The following is an 18,799-nucleotide window of genomic DNA, read 5'->3' on the forward strand; positions in this document are numbered from 1 at the left end:
TTCAGAGAAGTTGAGGTATTGGTTGGTGGGAGGATGTGGTACTGTGTTGGGAGTTTGTATTTAAGGAGTGTGAGTGAATGTAGAAGTGGAGAGCAGAGAGTGAGTGGAATGAGAATAAGGCAGTGGAAGGGGGTGAATGAGTAGGAGGAGGGGTGGTGAAGCAGTGGAATAGAGAGTATCAGTGGAGCGAGGGGAGGGCAGTAGCAGAGCGAAGGGAGGAGAGTAGCAGGGGCGAGAGTAGGAATGTGTAACATCAGAGGGTGTGGATAGGATGCAGAGAGAGGCAGGGAGAGATTGCCGTTAGGACTGCGCCATCAGGCAGGATGAAACTAGATAGTAGAGGCAAACAATCGATACATACTAGCCTGGGTATGGAGGCCTGGGTGTGGGCGGGTCTTGCTTTCTCTAGACATGAGAGACCGGGACAGCCCCTAGAGGACCTTTCAAGAAACTTCATTAAAACACTTGAACTGTCTTTAGGATTTGGTGTGTTATTGAGGCCAACTCTGCCAACATACAAAGATCATTATTAGGACCCATCACTGCAACTACGCAAGGAGCCAGATGTCTTAGTTGAGTTCCTCAAACGCTCGACCAAATGGTGATACAATATATACCCTGTCCCCTTATTCTGTAAAATGTAATCCTTAGATAACCCATGCATGCGTCCACACTCATGACCTTGATGGTTCCATTAAGAACCACCAAGGCCTGTGAAAATACATCAATTGTTGGCCCGAATGTATTCATGCGGGCAAAGAAATGCTGTGTGTGATTTCGCATTGGTGATGGTATATGAAGTAAGTGCTGCTTTGCCCTTATTGACGGAGGTGCTTTCCGCTTATTGACGGAGGCGTGGGCCTTCGAAACGATGGCTCGACCACAAAGGGCATGAAAGAGAATGACCTTAGTTCTCTTCGGTGGTGATTCTTTTGCCCACCCTCGCGTTTCCGGGGGAAAGGAAAAAGGTGAGAGGATAAGTTCAGCAGGATTGCAATGTGTGCAACCTTTCCTTGCGCTCTTCACACTTTGTGCTAAGAATTACTGTGCAGCAGAGGGATGGTACATAGCTGAGAACATTCACAGTGCAGTACAACACAACCCGTATTGTGCAGTGCAATGCAGCACAGCATGCTATATGTGCTGCACAGCACATACTGCCTATGCAGCACAATAAATGCTATTTATGTAGCGCAGCACAATGTGCAATCGAGTGCAAGGAAATGCAAACTGTGTAAGGGGCAATGCAGAACACCAGACATTGTATCCAACATAAGATAATGAATAGCCCGGTGATGTCCACCCCAGACAATACCAGACATTATATCGAACATTAGATAATGAATAGCCCGGTGATGTCTACACCAGACAATACCAGACATTATATCGAACATCAGATAATGAATAGCCCGGTGATGTCTACCCCAGACAATACCAGACATTATATCCAACATCAGATAATGTATAGCTCCGGTGATTTCCACCCCAGACAATACCAGACATTATATCGAACATCAGATAATGAATAGCCCGGTGATGTCTACCCCAGACAATACCAGACATTATATCCAACATCAGATAATGTATAGCTCCGGTGATTTCCACCCCAGACAATACCAGACATTATATCCAACATCAGATAATGAATAGCCCGGTGATGCCCACCCCAGACAATACCAGACATTATATCCAACATCAGATAATGAATTACCCGGTGATGCCCACCCCAGACAATACCAGACATTATATCCAACAACAGATAATGAATAGCCCCGGTGATGTCCACCCCAGACAATACCAGACATTATATCCAACATCAGATAAAGAATAGCCCGGTGATGTCCACCCCAGACAATACCAGACATTATATCTAACATCAGATAATGTATAGCCTGGAGATGTCCACCCCAGACAATACCAGACATTATATCTAACATTAGATAATGAATAGCACGGTGATGTGCACCCCAGACAATACCAGACATTATATCCAACATCAGATAATGAATAGCCCGGTGATGTCTGCCCCAGGCAGAGGATGTTGATGGAATTGAGAAACTTTGAATGATGTACACTGATGAATTAACGTTTTCTGTGGATGGACCATGTTGCCCTTTCCCAGCATCCACCTCTCTTGTGACTGCCCACATGGCCGTCCTAGAGCCCTCTCGCACATATTCTCACAACCAAGCACAGGAGGCATTGTGAGGTGTATTGTGTGGCCTAGCTCTGGAAACCAGGCCGGTTCGGTGCATGTCCTTGTGCTGGGCGGTGACGTTGATGTGGGATGCTCACGTGGCCTGGCAGGAAGCCGTCGGGGAACCTGACAGTGGGTACAGCGTCCTATTGTCTACATACACAAAAAAGTAACTCTTCACTTATTCTCAACTACCAAAACTAGGGGGACAAAGGTCACCTTAGAATATTATCTGGAGGTGAAGGTGCGAGGGAATGCGCGTTTCATGCAAGTATTACTAACCTGCCTCCACGGTCGGACTGGGGCATACAATTGTCTAGGGCACCATTGAAAAAAAGTGGCCCAAAGTTGCAAATGGAAATTCATGTCTTTTGTGACAGACTGTTTCACTAGTACCCTTGTTTTTTTTTGTTGGTCAAATGTGTTGAAAATTCTGCATTTCAAAGGATCGGTATTCAGCATCTCTGATCAAAACTGCTAGCCACGTGGTGAATTAACTTTTGCCAAAAAATTGCCCATTTTGACCCCCCAAAAACTGGCCAACACTAGCCTGTTGGGCATGCAATTCTGGCATTGCCCTATAGGCCCGTCCGAGCCCGAGTACGTATAACCTGCCTGTCCTGCACTGGTGCAGAGTGAAACGAGCCAGGATGTGATAGGTCGTAGTGAACTGATGCATTGTGGTGGGAGGGAGAGTTACACTCTCAGAGGGGAGGGGCAGGGCATATGGGTAGTAGTGAAAGATATAATTGGTTCCTGGTTTGCAAGTGGGGACCTCACATGTACTGTGACGAGGAAGATGGGAACTAAGAGTAATAAAGATTACTGGTAAGCAACCAGTTCATCCACTATATTAAATTCATACTCCAGAATCGATTCACTCATTGATGCATTCAATCAAATGAACAATGCATTGCAAAGAAACAAGAAGACACTTACCTGCACCGAGGAAGACGTCCGCTGATACAGTGAAAGCATAATGGAGACAATACAGAAAAAAAATCATTATTTGAGAAGAAACCTTTTGTGTCCTTTCTTTTAGTGCAACGGTGTAAGGCTGCTTATACAGTGCAAATTGTGATAAGTCAGTGCCCGCTGTTCACGAAGTGTAGCTTATGCACAATTTCACATTCTGCACACATTTGAAGGTTATGAATACCGGGCTTATTTCGTGAGCGAGTGATTGGTGACTGCTCTGAGGTCAGGGCCATCTTAAGGGATTTTGAGCACATTTTGTAATGCACAAAGAGTAATTGCTAAATCTTTTCTGCATTACAGGGGAAAGGTGGTGAGGGGGAGCATAGGAGTGCCCCTTTTCTCATCCACTGCTAATGACGTAATGTGAAAAAACGAAAATATTACCCTGTTCGTAGAACTAATTTGGAAAGTGTACAAATCACATGATAAACCAATTTGACAAGTATTTTTTTTAATAAACATCCTTAAATGAACAATATGACAATGATTGTAGCATTATTTTCTCCATCATCAATGGAAGTATGCAAGTTCCAGAATACTAATTGATTTGGCCTTGAAAAACACGATTTAAAATAAATATTTAAAAGCACACAATAGGAACGGTGTGATTCCCATTTGCATTTCTGTTTCTGCTCATTGGGGCTTCTGCCTTCCCTATATAATCTCAGACCCCTCATGAAAGTGTATGGCTACTGGCTCTGAATTTCTGTTTGTAATCACTATTCCAAAGTCTAATATACAAATAGTCATCCTCCTTTGTCTGTATCAATATTAACAGCTACTGTATTTGCTCCTTGTAACTGTGACCTAGTCACCATGACCAAGTGATTTTGCTGTTTGGCCGTATTCTCTTGTAACCCTGAATCAAGCCTACTCACTTGCTCCTGTACTAGCGCCTCGATGCCTGCGGGCTGTAGTGCGCTCTACAAATCCAAAAAAATAAAATAGATAAAATAAGTTTACCTGCACGTAATGATGTTTGAGAAAGACTTGAACTACAACTTTTTTTTAATGCCAAATAAGCTAGCCAATGGCTTGTGGCAATTGTCCATCTCACTTCAGTATACTGCCCCTTCGGTTAAATTGCCGGTATGATAAGAAAGAGCAGGCAAGGGGCTAAATAATGCTGCCAGAATGTACAAATCAAACCGTGGAGAACGAATACATGGTGGAACACAGCAACCATTGTTGTAATTGGGTTTGGCAAAAGCAAAGTCCATGTATTTCATGGAAATTCAGAGAGTAACAGCCCCAGCGTGCTGCCTTTGCAGTCACCATAAACCACCACCACTAATTGGAGCTCACGTCCCTCCATATTCCAGGCCACCAGGACAGTACAGGAAAGGCAGATAGGGAAAGATCTGAAAGAGGATAGGAGTTAGAGACGACAGGTGGAACATGGGCAGAGAATAGAAGACACAAGGTGAGGAATGGGCAAAGCCAGGGTTAGTGTTGTTAACTGCGAGGAGGTGTCACTTGAACATGGACCCGACACAAACCTTTTCCCCGAAGACAGCACCTTGCCGTATACTGCGGTAAGAGGATCTATTCAGGATCACAGTATCGCCCATGAAGCTGAGCAAACATTTCGAGATGTCCCATTGCAAGAATTGGGACAGATGGCCATTCTGGGTGGCGGGGGTCGATCGACCTGTCATACTAAGCTAACTGGCCCCTCCTTTATGATCTCCATTAGTTCCACTGCATCCACGCATGATGTCATGGTGCTGGACACATCCATCATCAGAGAGTTAAATCCAGCCAGGTTTCCGGGACAGACTCGATGAACATACATAAGAAACATTTACATGCAGCGAATGTCATAGTGTGCACATGTATTGGTCAATCCGAACATGTATTCTGATTTCACACTGCAGTGGGTCAATGAGTCCATGACTAGAGCCCAAACTCGAATAATCAACCAGTGTCCACCCAAGCCCCTCATGATATCCTATGGAACTGCTCGTTTATCCGCATTGATAAATGCCTCCTTGTTCCTGGAGGAAATCCCCCCCGCCTATGATATGATATGATAGGTTATTCATAACACGCTTAACACCCAAAGGCAAGCACGCTGCCCTTGAGCTATCCTCCATGCTGGAGGCATTTTCTCCTATTCACCTTTTTAAAAAAATAAAACAATTGTTGACAGAGGCATACAGCAAGCACAAACATCAGGGCAAACATTTACAATTGAAATGCACATAGAATAACACCTTAACTTCAAAAGACTTATAATAACAGATAAGGGACCATGAATAAGAGAAGAAAACCGTTATGGTCCACCTCACACAAACACCACTTTACGACACCATGGAAGAGCCACTCTCCGACAAGCTCACCTCCTGAATGTTAAGATAACTGTTAAATGGAGTCCAAATGTTCTCTGGGCGTGCTTGGATAGGGAGCATGCCGAGGTACTCCTTCTCGCAGTTCCGGGACCAGGTAAGCAGGTTCAACCAGTTCTGAAATGTGGGTGGGGGGGGGAGTTCTTCCAGTTTTGGAGTACACATTTCTTGGCCACAATACAACTTATATTTAGAAATGTGGCCATGCATTTAGTATATTTAGCTTTCCACACCCCAAACAGCACACCCAGGGGGTCATGGTCTACAACACTTTCAGTGATCACCGACAATGTCGCTAGTATTCTCTCCCAGAATTCACCCAGTTTATGGCGTGACCAGAACATATGTAGGTGATCTGCTCTCTCCATATTACAAAGGGGACAGGAATGTGAGTCAGTATTAACAAACCTGGAGATCCTGAGAGGGGTATAATACAGCCTATTCAACAGTTTAAATTGATTGGCATGGTAGCGGAAATTGAGGGAGACTCTGTTGGTGTGTGAGCACATTTTTTCCCATAAGTGGTCAGAGAACTCCAAGCCCAGCTCCTCCTCCCAAACATCAGAGACCCTCGAGGGCTGAGCTGGGGTGCTCGCCAGTAATAACTTGTATATTGAGGAGAGGGCGCCGCGGGCACCACCCAAATTAGCGATGTATGCAATCCCCGGAGAGTCAGGGGGCTCATCAGGGAAGTCAGACCACGCGGTGCGGAAGGCAGCACGGAGCCTGTAGTATTGTAGCAACTCCATTGCCGACCCGGAGTGGCCCGGCTTCCAAGTCTGTGGAGTGATAAACAGCCCATCAGCGTAAAAGTCAGTAAGTACCCGGTACCCCAGGGTGCTCCAGTGTTGTGAGAGGGCTGCATCATGCATAGGCTCCACCCCAGGAAACCCCCATACGGGGAGCCACTTGTAATAAGGATGTGGATCGGCTGTCATTCCAAACAGGCGGCCCCATGCACGCACGGTGGTGCTGACTGGATCTATTGGCGAGTCTAGTATGTACTGTTGGTGCAATATGAGTGTCATGGTGTTAACACCAGCTGCCGCAAGAGCTTCCAACTTGACATGTGGGCGGGTGGGGGTGCCAGGATACCAGTGGGAGGCATATTGAGCCTGTGCTGCCAACCAATATAGTGTCAAGTGGGGGGCGGTAAATCCACCTATCTCGTACGGGAGGGCCATGGCTGTCCATTTCTTGCATACTGCGCCGGAATGCCACAAGAACTGCGTGCACAGTTTGTGCAGTTTCACAAAGTATGTCTTCCCCGGCCAGGTGGGCACGTTACAGAATGTGTACAAGAACTTGGGGAGAAGTACCATCTTGATGAGAGAAAGCTTCCCAGCAAATGACAGTGGGAGGGAGCGCCAACGTGCCATTTTGGTCTCAGCAAGCTGTGCCACTGCCAGATAGTTGTTGGCTAACAGTGCGTCTTTAGTGAGAGATATGTGTACCCCCAGGTATCTGATCCCAGTGGGCGCCCAGCAAAGTGGATATTCGGTGGCGGGTTGTTGGGTGGAGATAGTGAGTGGGAAAACCTCGGATTTGGTATAATTAATCGTGAATCTCGAGAGGGTGCCAATGCAAGTGAAATGCCGCAGCATAGGATCCAGGTGGATGGAGGGATCCCTGACATATAATAGAACATTGTCCGCATAGAGGGATATAATCTCGGGTGTGTCTTTTAGCCGAATCCCCCGTTTGGAGTGGCGCGTTCTAATGTGGTCTGCCATGGGCTCGATTACTAGGGCAAAAAGGATAGGGGAGAATGGGCAGCCCTGGCCAGTCCCTCTGGAGAGCAGGATCAGAGCAGACATCAAGGAATTGACACGTATCCTGGCCACAGGGGAGGTGTATAGTAATTTAATGTATTTAATCATATTAGGACCAATGCCCATCGTCTCCAGCACCACCCACATATATTTCCAAGACACCATGTCACATGCTTTTTGAGCGTCCAATGTGACCACCACTGCATTGGAGCCCTGATCAATCCGTGACATGAAATTGAGCAGCTACCTGATGCTGTGAGAGGTGGATCTCCCTGGTACAAAGCTTGCTTGATCCTCGTGAACCATGTATGTCATTACAGGGAGGAAGCGGTTAACTATTACTTTGGCAAAGATCTTAGTGTCCAAGTTCATAAGCGAAAGGGGCCTATAGGAACCACACTCCTCACTGGGCTTGCAGGGTTTAAGCAACACTGTTATTACGGCCTCACGCAGGGTGGGGGGGAGGGCAGATACACGAAGCGACTCCTCCCATACTTCCAATATCTTGGGGACCTATATGGCTATATGTTCCTGATAAAATTCGGCCGTGAGCCCATCTGGACCAGGAGCCCTACCCTTACGGAGATCCGAGATGGCAGTAACTATCTCCTCTAGGCGCAGCGGGGCGTCCAGTTGGTCCCTAGTCGCTCGAGAGATCGTGGGAATTTCATCAAGGAGATCCCTCATGTGCTGTTCACTGTGTTCAGGGGGTTGGGAGTAGAGGTTCTTGTAGAACTCGGTGAAGATATCGAGTATCCGCTGGTCCGCCCATTGTGTAGTGCCTTGTTCATCTCTGATGCTAGCGATCTGAGCCTGCCCCACTTCCCCCTCGACAGGGTTTCCATTGTTCTGCCGGGTCTTTCTCCCTACCCGTACTTCCGCGCCGCCAGTGGGCGACTGAAGTATTGAACTTCTCTGGTGGCGTGTGTGTTGAAAGATAGGAGTTCCTCACTAATCATGGCGAGTGTGGCAGGGTTGGACGATGTTGCACACTCCCGCTCCAGATCACGCAGTCTGGACTCGGAGCGGCTGAGGTCAGCCCTTATTGTTTTCAGTACCCAGGCCTCCTTGGATATGGACATCCTTCTAATGTAGGCCTTGAAGGCGTCCCAGCGGACCCCGATAGTAGTGGCTTGGGGGGTGTTGTGTTCAAAAAAGGACTCAATGTCTGCAAGGATGTCAGCCTTGAATACAATGTCACGAAGCGCGGCAGATTTGAATCGCCATGTGTTGAATGTTGGATCTGGCATTCCTAGGTCCACTGATAGGGTGATTGGGGTGTGGTCAGAGAGGGTACGAGTCAGTATGCACGCTCCCCCAATCCTCCCCATCACCTCCCTTGATACTAGGAATAAGTCAATTCTGGAGGAGCTGTCATGTACAGAGGAATAATGGGTGTATTCGCGTGACTGTGGATGTAACTGTCTCCAGGCATCACAAATATTGAGTGTTAAGCAATGTGCCTGTAACCTACACGCCGCACTGGACAGGGATCTGGAGCCGGTTCTGGTTCGGTCCAGATTTGTATCCAATATAAAGTTCATGTCCCCCCACAGATGATTTGGATTCCCACGTACCTCAGAAGTATATCCACCACCCTGTCCACAAAATCAGGAGTATCTACATTGGGACCATATGTGTTAACCAGGAGGAGTTCTCTGTTAGCGATAGTGTAGAGTAGAACAACATATCTGCCATCAGGGTCGATGTAACTCTTGTGTAGTGTAAATTTGATGGATTTATGAATCATTGTGAGCACCCCCCTGGCCCGAGTGGAGTATGAGGTGTACTATCTGTTAGGTCCCCAGGATGTTGCCAGGGTCGATGCCAGGGGGCCTTCCGAGTGTGTTTCTTGTAGGAGTGGTATCTTACAGCCATGTCTTTGAACATGGGCCATGATTTTACGAAACTTGGTATGATTGCTCAGGCCCCGAACATTCCAGGACATTATGGTAGTGGGCATTTCAAGAGTCTAGGGCACATCCCAGCTTTGTCGTTGTGGCCCATATCTACAGTCGGTGCCACCCCTTTGAGTGCATCCCAGAGTAGTGCTGTAAGCCAGTATGCCTCCGCCGTTTCTAACAAAAAACCCCCAACCAAGCCCCCCCCCCTCCCTCACCACCTTCCCATAGCGGGCAGTGTACCCATCTCCCCCCTCCCCATAAACTCAGAGCTCCCCTCGAACCAGGGGTCAGTGGCTAAAACCCAACATGGGTTCACCCCAGTACCGGCCCAACAGGGGCCAACAACCACAAATATCCAAATAAAAACAACCATTGCAACTGCAGTGAGGTGCGCTGTTGCCGCGTGGTTTACGTTTAGACGAGGAAGGAGATGACAAGCACTGTAGACAGTACAGGCGTCTGAGGTACATATGTCAATAGTATGGCACCAGATACCAGCAAGCGTGGCAAACCAGGGATTAACCGGAGGGTAGAGTGGCACACATAGTCGGCACCGGGAAGTGGGCTAAAGGTCAGATAGTGCCAGTGGGATGGGAACCGACTAGGCGCCCAATGCATGTATCAGGGAACCATGCGTGATTCGATTAATGAAGCGTTATTGCCATCAACACATAGAAAGAAAATCAAACATTTACAAACAGATTTGGACACCAAGAAGCTAGGCCAATTTGAGTTCAGTTATTGTCAGTGTGGCCACCTCCTGGATCATGTAGAGGTATCTGCGACTCAATGAACTATACAGCCTCGTCTGGGGCGGTACAGAAGTACAGCTTTTCTTTGTAGGTGATCTTGAGTCGTGCCGGGAACAGCATTGCATAGGGGACATTGCGCTCTCTAAGCAGCTTTTTGACGCTGAGGAACTGACGTCTTTCCTGTTGTACTCCAACAGAGAAGTTGTGGAAGATTCTAATGGTGTGGGCGTCGAGGCGCGGGTCCCCTTTCTCTCGAGACAGGTGAAGAATGAGATCCCTGTCCTTATAATTGAGAATTCTGGTGATGATGGGCCTGGGGAAGTCACCCGGCTTAGGGCGTGGCGTTAGGGCTCGGTGGGCTCGCTCGATCGTGAAGAATAGTGACAAGGCAGGGTTGCCCAGCAGCACCTTGAGTAGGTTCTCAACTGCATCCTCCATACGCCCCATAAGGGCGCCCTCCGGAACTCCGATAATGCGCAGGTTATTCCTACGGCAGCGGGACTCCAAGTTGTCACACTTCGCCTTGACGCTCCTCATGTCTCAAGACAAGGTTGCAACCGTATCCTGAAGTGTATGTATTTCATCCTCCTTTGCGCCAATTCTGTTTTCTGCCTCGGTGATTCTAGTACCGGCTTGGTCAACCCCGGTTTTAAGTGAGGCAACATTGGCATTAATATCATCTAACTTCTCATGGAAGGAAGTGACATTTTTGGCCATAGATTCCATAATCGTGGTGAGGTCTGAGGCAAGTGTGCCGGAATGAGATACGGCCTCGGGTTCTTCCTGACTGGATGGGGAGCCTCCCGACTCAGCTCTTGGGACAGCCCTAGCAAACCTATCCATCGCACCCCCCTTGCAAGTTCCTCGAGACCGATTGGGCATGTCTGGGCAAAGTGCAATTTAGAGTGGTAGTATCTAGTCAGTACAAGCAGTGACTGTGGGAGGAGAGCGGGGGAATAAGGAGGTAGCAGCAGTCAGGTCGCAGGGCGAAGTGCCGGTAGGGTCCACAGAGGCCAGGAGGGTGTAGGGAGCCGCTACCAGCGCCCGGCACTAACTTAACGGGATGGTACTTCAATGGGTCACCCCGACCCAGTGGTGGAGGGCGCCGTGCCGGCTGGCGCGGAGCGAGCCCACCCCACACATATCCCAGCCGTCAAAGGAGGAGGTTTGGGATATTCAGTCCAGTGAATGCTGAGGCCTGGGGGCTCCCACACCGCACCAGGGCAGGAACGCCACCGTCTGTCTGGGCCAAGGAATGCCAGGTGTTGGAGTAACAGTTCCAGATTTACTTATGCGGGCAAGAAGAATAGTCAACAGATGGGCAGCAAGGGCTCATGTGGGTCATATCCAGCACAACGCTGCGTCCAGGCGTCCTTTAGGATAATCGTGAGCAAAGTCATTGTGAAAGCGCAGTATGAGGCCAGCGGGGGGATAGAGGTGAATACCAGTGGTACTTAATGACAGGCCCTCCCCCGCTTCTCACCTGGCCTGCGAGCACTCCGGTCCGGGCTCGCAGCAGACAGATGCCATCCTCGGGTGCCCGACCCGCAGCACAAGGAAGGTTCCAGGCCACTCCAGTCCAACAGTGAGCAGCAGGGCTGAGGGAATTCCAGCCCGAGCGGCGGCCCCCGGACGCCACCTCCTCTCTGCGCTGGAAAAGGCACAGCTCTCACGCCCGGGCCAGAGTGCACCTCCTAAGAAGGCCCCCGCAGTGAGGCCGCCAACACAGATCCAGGGCACCACACCGCCCTGGGGTCTGCACGCGGCGCACCGGAGGCTGCTGGGATCACAGTCAAGTGAGCCGCAGCCCGAGGGGCCCGTGATTAGGGAACCAGGGGGCACAGGTTACAGATGCCCCGCTGGCGGCAACAGCGCCACCCGTGGCCGCAGGAGGACAGCATAGGAGGCCGGGTGCTCGTCAGAGCTGGGAGCCATGCGCACAGCGGGCCACACCATTGAGCAGCGTAGGCCGGTTACTGGGGGCACGGATCTGCACAGGTCCGCCAGTGAGTACACGGGAGGGCTCCAGCCACAGGTTCACAAAACTGCAGGAGATGACAGCAAGATAGACCGCAGATGAGGAGGGATTTTAGTCAGGACCACGCGGAGCTCAGGAACTAGGCAGCCATCTTCGGGCTGCTCAACAGCGCCCCCCCTCCTATTGACCTCCTAACATGTAATGTGGAAGAGCAGTAAAATGGCAGCCATTCTCTCACCACCATATTTTTCCTCTTCTGCCATACTCATAATGGGGTGCATTGCTAAAGCACTGTAACTGTGGTAACTACTCCATTCTCCTTCCCCCCGGAGACCAATCAGCTGATGGTGGCTACCAGTCGGTCTTTTGACCTTGAGGCGGGACTAAATATGAGAGCGGTACCATGCAGTCCCCGAGATCACTGCAGGACATGTTCATTTTGCCGGGAGGCTCAGCCACGCTTCCTGTTATAGACCAGAGCATCCCTCATTGGAGATCTAGGGGGGGGAAGGTACCTTCTTCTGAGTAAACTCTGATCCATCATCAAGCATCACGGTCAATTGCAGAGTCTTTGAAGGATCCATCCGGGACCGCAGCCCTCACCGATCCGGTTCAACATCTGCGTGGTCCCACAAAGCTACTTCCTGAAAGCCTACATCATCTTCACACAGACAACCGCCATATACACCTCCGACTATGAGAGGAGCTTGGGGAACTCCACCAAGAGTCTAACAGCCTGCAGGAAGGCCAACCAATTCTGCGAGCGTTGCCTCAATAGCGAGAATAGAAAGAGTTGGCTCAGGGACCCAGTGAGCCCACACTGCTGTCCCTTAGCGGGCCGGAGTCTTCATCAGCACCTTTCCCTGGGGTACAGAACCTGGGGTACTTTTCAGTACCATGTTCTCCTTTATTCAGGGTTGGACTGGGATCCAAAAGTGGCCCTGGAAATGTCTTTCAAAGGATCCCCATGTTACACAGTGTGGTCAAGCCCAACACCTCTATGGAGGGCTCGGGGGATTCTCCCACAAGAAGATTTCGACCCAATTGGTAGAAACAGTGAATTTCTGAGCACGTGTATCCCCATATAGGGATTCAAAAGAAGTTAAAGATGACACAAAACTGACATATAGCATGTGTTAAGAGTGAGTAATAACATAATGGGACTTTATAACAAATTCTTCACTTCAAAGGATGAGGAGAGTTGGATGGAATGTGTGCGGTGCATTGGAGAGGGTAAGAGAAGCAGCAAACTAGTGCACCCATGCAGTAGAGGCCAGTGGTGTGCACCCACAAGGAAATCTGCAGAGCGCCCTGCAGGCCAGTCCACCACTGTCTCCATTCCCCAAGTAACAGTAGTACCAAGATTGCTTTCTTCACCCTGTGCCAGTTTCAAGCGCCTCTCCTTCCTCATAAAATCACAGTTGCGCTATCCATGGAAATGCTCAAACCGAAGCACTGCAAGGCCATCTACACAGACCTCCATAAAGTGGAGCTCTCCATACTCGAAGACTGTAGCACCGCGGTGCACACTTCCTTCTTGGAATGAGACGTCAAGATGACATTACACCTTCTTTGAAAATAAATGACACCCCCCCATTATAGACAGCACACAGTTGGAGACACTACAATTTAACGCAGGTCACTCATTAACCCAAGGATACATTTCCAAGCTCTTTCAGCCCCACCTTTGAGGATTTAGGGTCTGAACCCTAGAATGCATGTCCTGCAGAGCTAAGTCTTGGAAGAGAGTTCTTAAGGGATTACACAGTCCTGAAGAACTGTGTCCTCCTTGGGGACGATGGGCAGGAGTCGTGCAGCTCTTGGTTCCTCCCAATTTTTTATTTTGTTTTATTTTTTAAAGCACAGGCCTAGCTCAAGAGGAGTGGAGCACTGTACGGCATGTTGCTAGTTCAGTACTGTGACATACAGTCACTGCATCAGCCTCTACATCCATTGAGATTAGTCCTTGGTCAGGTGTTGTTGAAAAAAACACTTTTGGCGTGATTTGTGAAATTGGAGAATTGCAGTGACTTTCCGGGCTGATACCGAGTTCCAAAGGGTGGCGGCGTGACAAGGGAAGGATCGTTTCCTGATCCTCTCTTTGCAGGCAAATTGTGATTTGAGCCGGTTGGTCAATTTGCTGCACGAGGAGCATGTGCCACCAGATATGTGGAGCTTAGCCACCAGATATTCTATGTGCTACTCGTGACTGCTTTGCAGGTGATACACGCACTGTTGAACCGTATCCTGGCCTAGAGAGAAAGACAATGCAATTTGAGTAGGACGCGGTGATTCGGTAAAATGTCAGCACACCAGTAAGAAGATGCACTGCAGCAAGATGGGCTGCTTTTAGGGGAGCCAAGTGAGTGGCTGGGAGCCCCATCTAGAGGGCCTTTCTCCCATCGATGTGCGGGACCACAAGGGCCTGCACTAAGGCCCGGAAGACCTGCAGTGGGGTGAAGGGTTTGATTTTGAAGGGTAGCGATTACGAGCCAGGCTGCTTGGGCCTTCTTGGCTATGTGTTTATAAGAGGACAGGCTGCTGTCAATGGTGAAGCCTAAGGATTTTGCTGATGCTGAGAGTTGCGGATCAAATCCTTCTGGCGCATATCATCGAGCTACTGTTGGACAATTTGGTGTTTAGCGCGGGAAACGAGGATGAATTCAGTCTTGGATGGGTTAGGTTTGAGGTAGGCAGCCGATATCCAGTACTGGTTTGGTAATCGGGGAGGCGACTGATGTCCTGAGGGCTTTTTACGCCCATGTATAACGTGTGCCCAGAGGCGCTATGCATTGCCATATACATGTTATCACCTTCGTCATTTCCTACCAGACACCCAGGACAATTCCATCATTCATTGCCATGACTTTGCCATAATTTCCACCCGAGCAGAATAATGGAAGAATCCGAACCCAAGGCTCACATGTAAACACATACATGTATATATATGTGTATATGTCTTCCTCTTGAATGCAATGCCCCAACAGCACAAGAAGAAGCTATATTTAGAGCAGAGTCAAGCAGAGCATGGGAACATTTCAATCGGCTTGAAGGGCACAGTGATGAACATGGACACTCGGGACGGCAGGATTGGGGCGCGGGGTGCTAGGATCGGCTACAGTTGCATAAGGTTGGGGGTGACATGGGGGAAGCGTTTCTGCATGCAACCATCCAACTTCTGCATGGGGCTCTCTGAACACACCCGGACTCATATCAGTAAATGTTCCGGGGTGCAAAAAATAGAGCAGGGCCATTTAGCACCATGTTATGCTGCTTGCAGAATACAACATTGAGCAAATAGGTTTGACCACCTTCATACGAAGTAAACAGAGCAAAGTGGGGCGGGGGTGGCCCATTCCGTTTGCTTGCATGACCGCAACAACGCAGCCAGGTTTTCCTCCAAACTCTGCCCCCACTATGTTTCAGAAAACACTGCACCAAGGCAAAGAAACTAGTGAAAACTGTTATTTCGTGTTCTTGCTCATTGCAGAATGATTAATAGAGCAAGCATAAACTGGCCCAGGCTTTTCAAGACTCCACCAAGCGGGAGAAAAAGTCACAATCCTCAATGTTTGCTCAAGTGCAAATATCTTCGCGGGATACAGTTTGGAAGAAATATCCGCATTCTTGTGCGTAAGCTTTATGAAGCCTGAAAGTGGACTTCCATTTTGTTTTTTCCCAGGTGCAAGCTTTGTATAATACTGCTGGGTTTTTCGGTTCTATGGAGGCATCGATATGAAGCTATAAGTCCAGTGCTGGAAATGAAAACAATTTACTGGGGGATCCCTCTCATCTTGAAGGGGCGTGGCCTCAGGACAAGCCATGCAATACAGTATGCTTCACAGAACCCAATCCTGGCGATTTGCATAAAAGCAAATAGCATTATGGGAACATATGAATGTCCACAATTTAAAACATGTCTTATAGTTATTCAGTAAAAAACACTTTTGAACGAATAATGGAAGTTGGGCTCTGCCGTGTTAATTGGTCATGCTACTCACCCCAAGAAAAAAAGGTCTGTACATTGCAGCACAAATGTACCGGTTTGAACAGGAACAGCAAGTATTTGAGCCTTTGGCTGTTTCTGTATGCAGTTTCACATACTGTGTCTGCTTGTTGAAACCTGGGTTGCTTGTGCTTGTGATAACTACGTTTCAAGATAGATCTCGCTGGGAGTATCCTTTTCTAAAGCTGAGTTATCACAAGCATGAGCAACCCGCGCTTCAACAAGCTGCCGCTTTCAGAAGACTCAGCAGCGTTGCAGAGTCTTTTGAAAACCATCTGCTCATTGAAGGGCGGGTTTCATGTCAGTGCGATAACGCAGTTTCAATGCCGATTCGTGAGTGTCGTGGGCAAGCCCCTGAGTCTGGGGCAGCGCTCTGGCAAGACAAGTCTTGCCAGAGCGCTGCCCTGTCTTGTTCCGAACCATTTACTGTGCTGCATAAGTCAATGGCTTTGTCTCGGTACATGGCTAATCTGTGTTATGTTATGTTATTTGGCATTTATACAGCGCTCCATATATGATTGGTATGACCTCAAAGCGCTGGTAGTTTGAACACCCTTGGGGACCGCAGTCCAGGTCAGTTGAGAGAGTTAGTGTTGTAGGGTGCATGGGTGCACCAGTGATGTGTGGAGCTGATGCAATGCCTGATGGTAGCTGCATCCTAGCATTAGGTGTGGTGATATTGTTTTCAGTTGAAGGTGTGCAGTCTGGCGGGTGGACACCCAGACTGGGTTCTGGCTGCATGAGGGCCTGTAGGACGCTTATGTGTGCAGCTAGGCCGGATTGTCATGGGATATAGCTGCGTTTTATTAGAGTGATGAGGTGCTTATGTGTTAATGTTCGTATGTGAGCAGCTAGGCCGAATTGATCGAGGGGTATATCTGCACTCTAATTGTGTGATGGTGTAGAGAAGAGAGTAAGCACAGCGATATGATATGATGGTTCATCCACACGGCGCCAAAGCGCAATTCGCTTCAAAGTGCTTGAAGACAAGGGAGGGAATGAGGGAGAACGCAAAGACACTCCCACAGGCCATGAATAGCACGATTCTGTAGACTAGCTACTGCACTCGGTCTGTAGACACCCAGACAGTGCAGGTGCTAAGGCACAGACAGGAGGGCATGTCTGGGAACGTTACACGAGGACCGGACGGGCTGGGGTACACAGCGGCATCGCGGGGGACCAGGGGTAGGGGCAAACAGCAATCAGTGATAGGCCACTGATTGATCTTGGATGCCTGAAGATAAGTGCTGGAATGGGAGGAGCCTACAATGATTCCTTATGGGAATTCAGGACTAACATACATACCATAGCATTTAAGGGTAACAGGTGCATCACTCAGCCTGCACACTTGGATTCCAGTAAGTGGTGCTATTAGGATGGCAATTTCCGCAGTCAAATGCACGCATCTGGTGAGGGGGTCGTCCAAGGACTTCGTTTGGCGGTAGCTGGGAGCAGCAATTTCTCCCACTATCTTTCTGCTTGCTACCCCATGGACTGCTTTGCAACCCCTGTGAGTTAATCAGTCAGACGACTGAGCAACCACAAGCTAGAATGCCTTCAGTTCAGGCTACAGTCTTTAGTGCGGTTGTGGGCCTCTTATTTATCTCTGTTTACTAGACTTGTTTCTTAAATAAAGATTGTTTAAAAATACAGTGGCCCACAATCATGTGACACTGCTTCCTGTGATGTCATAGCGTCAAACGTTGCGCGTGAGCTCTCTTCCATTGCCCACTGGGGCTTGCGCACGCATCTAGCAGTTGAAGAGGACTTGTGGGCCTCAGTCGTGGTAAGGAAGCCACAAAGTCATCCCGCCACATTCTCATTCTGGTCTTGGAGGCCGCCGCAATCTGCTGCTCCCTCTTGTCTGGGCTTGATTAAGATGGCACCTGGACTGGGAACGCTAACTCGACTCATGTGGGCGCCGGGTGGCGCGTGGATGTGGTGCACACATGATTGCGCAGATGTGGTGCACAGATGATCCACGTGGATGTGTCTTTCCTTCTGCACATTACACCCTGGCAGACTACTGAGGCTGTGAAGTATTAGCACCTCTTCCACTTAATTACCCTCAAAGCAACTCACAAATAACAGGTGATCCTTACACAGGTCAAACACGTCTGTGATTTTTGAGCATGTTTGAGAGGCGTATTTCTCACTGACAAAGGAAGCTGCCTTTAGATCATGACAACATTTGTAGCATTTGCTTTGAATAGTCAAAGCTAAAAAGAAGGCCTTCGCTAGTGTGAAATCGGAGACCCACATCATTATATAACAAGCATTGGCAATGCTAACAGTTTGGAATTTTGTGTAGGCATGGGAAAGGCACTTGCCAGGCACTGCCAAAGTGGAAATAATTGGCCATTGACGGTAGTAGGTGTAGAATGGTGCGAGTACCTGGGCGTCTAATGGCATTGTCTGTCAAATGCTTAATACTTATACACAAGTCAAAATGGTTGGCTTTGCCAATGATTGATTTTAACAGGACTTTGGTGTAGGACACAAATAGTGCTTATAAATTGAGTGGCTGAAGGCACACCTGGTTTTCACGTTTTTTATTACAGCAGTGACATATTTACAGGTGCAATTAAGTCATTAACTGTCAGAAGACTGCTTTGAAAAAACACTGGCAGGCACTTCGAGTGCAAGTTGGATGGTAAGGCTTGACTAAAGAGAGCTGAAAGAGTTCCCATGAGGAGGAGTTTTGAGGGGTAAGGGTAGGAACTGAGCAGGAATGGTCATAGGGATTAGTGTGGTCATGGGCAGTCAATGTGTGGGCAAATAACCAAACAACACCGTCAAGCTGACGCTAATGTTTGAAAACATAATTATATATAGTAGTGAAAGTGTGTGCACAGGATCTCATT

General features: G+C 48.6%; 1 protein-coding gene across 2 annotated transcripts in view; it reads right to left on the bottom strand.

Moving 5' to 3' along the window:
• LAYN (layilin) overlaps positions 1–18,799 on the bottom strand; it is a 141,103-nt gene that overhangs the window by 96,139 nt on the left and 26,165 nt on the right. The window contains exon 2 of one of the 2 annotated variants that reach the window (XM_069614309.1): positions 3,137–3,157. The exons of the other annotated variant lie outside the window; for it this stretch is intronic. Within the exon in view, the coding sequence (XP_069470410.1) occupies positions 3,137–3,157 (21 nt within the window). The remainder of the gene's footprint in view (positions 1–3,136; positions 3,158–18,799) is intronic. 2 annotated transcript variants of the gene reach the window in all.

Source organism: Ambystoma mexicanum, chromosome 9 (genome assembly GCF_040938575.1).
Source record: "Ambystoma mexicanum isolate Mex_15411 chromosome 9, UKY_AmexF1_1, whole genome shotgun sequence".
Lineage (NCBI taxonomy): Eukaryota > Metazoa > Chordata > Amphibia > Caudata > Ambystomatidae > Ambystoma > Ambystoma mexicanum.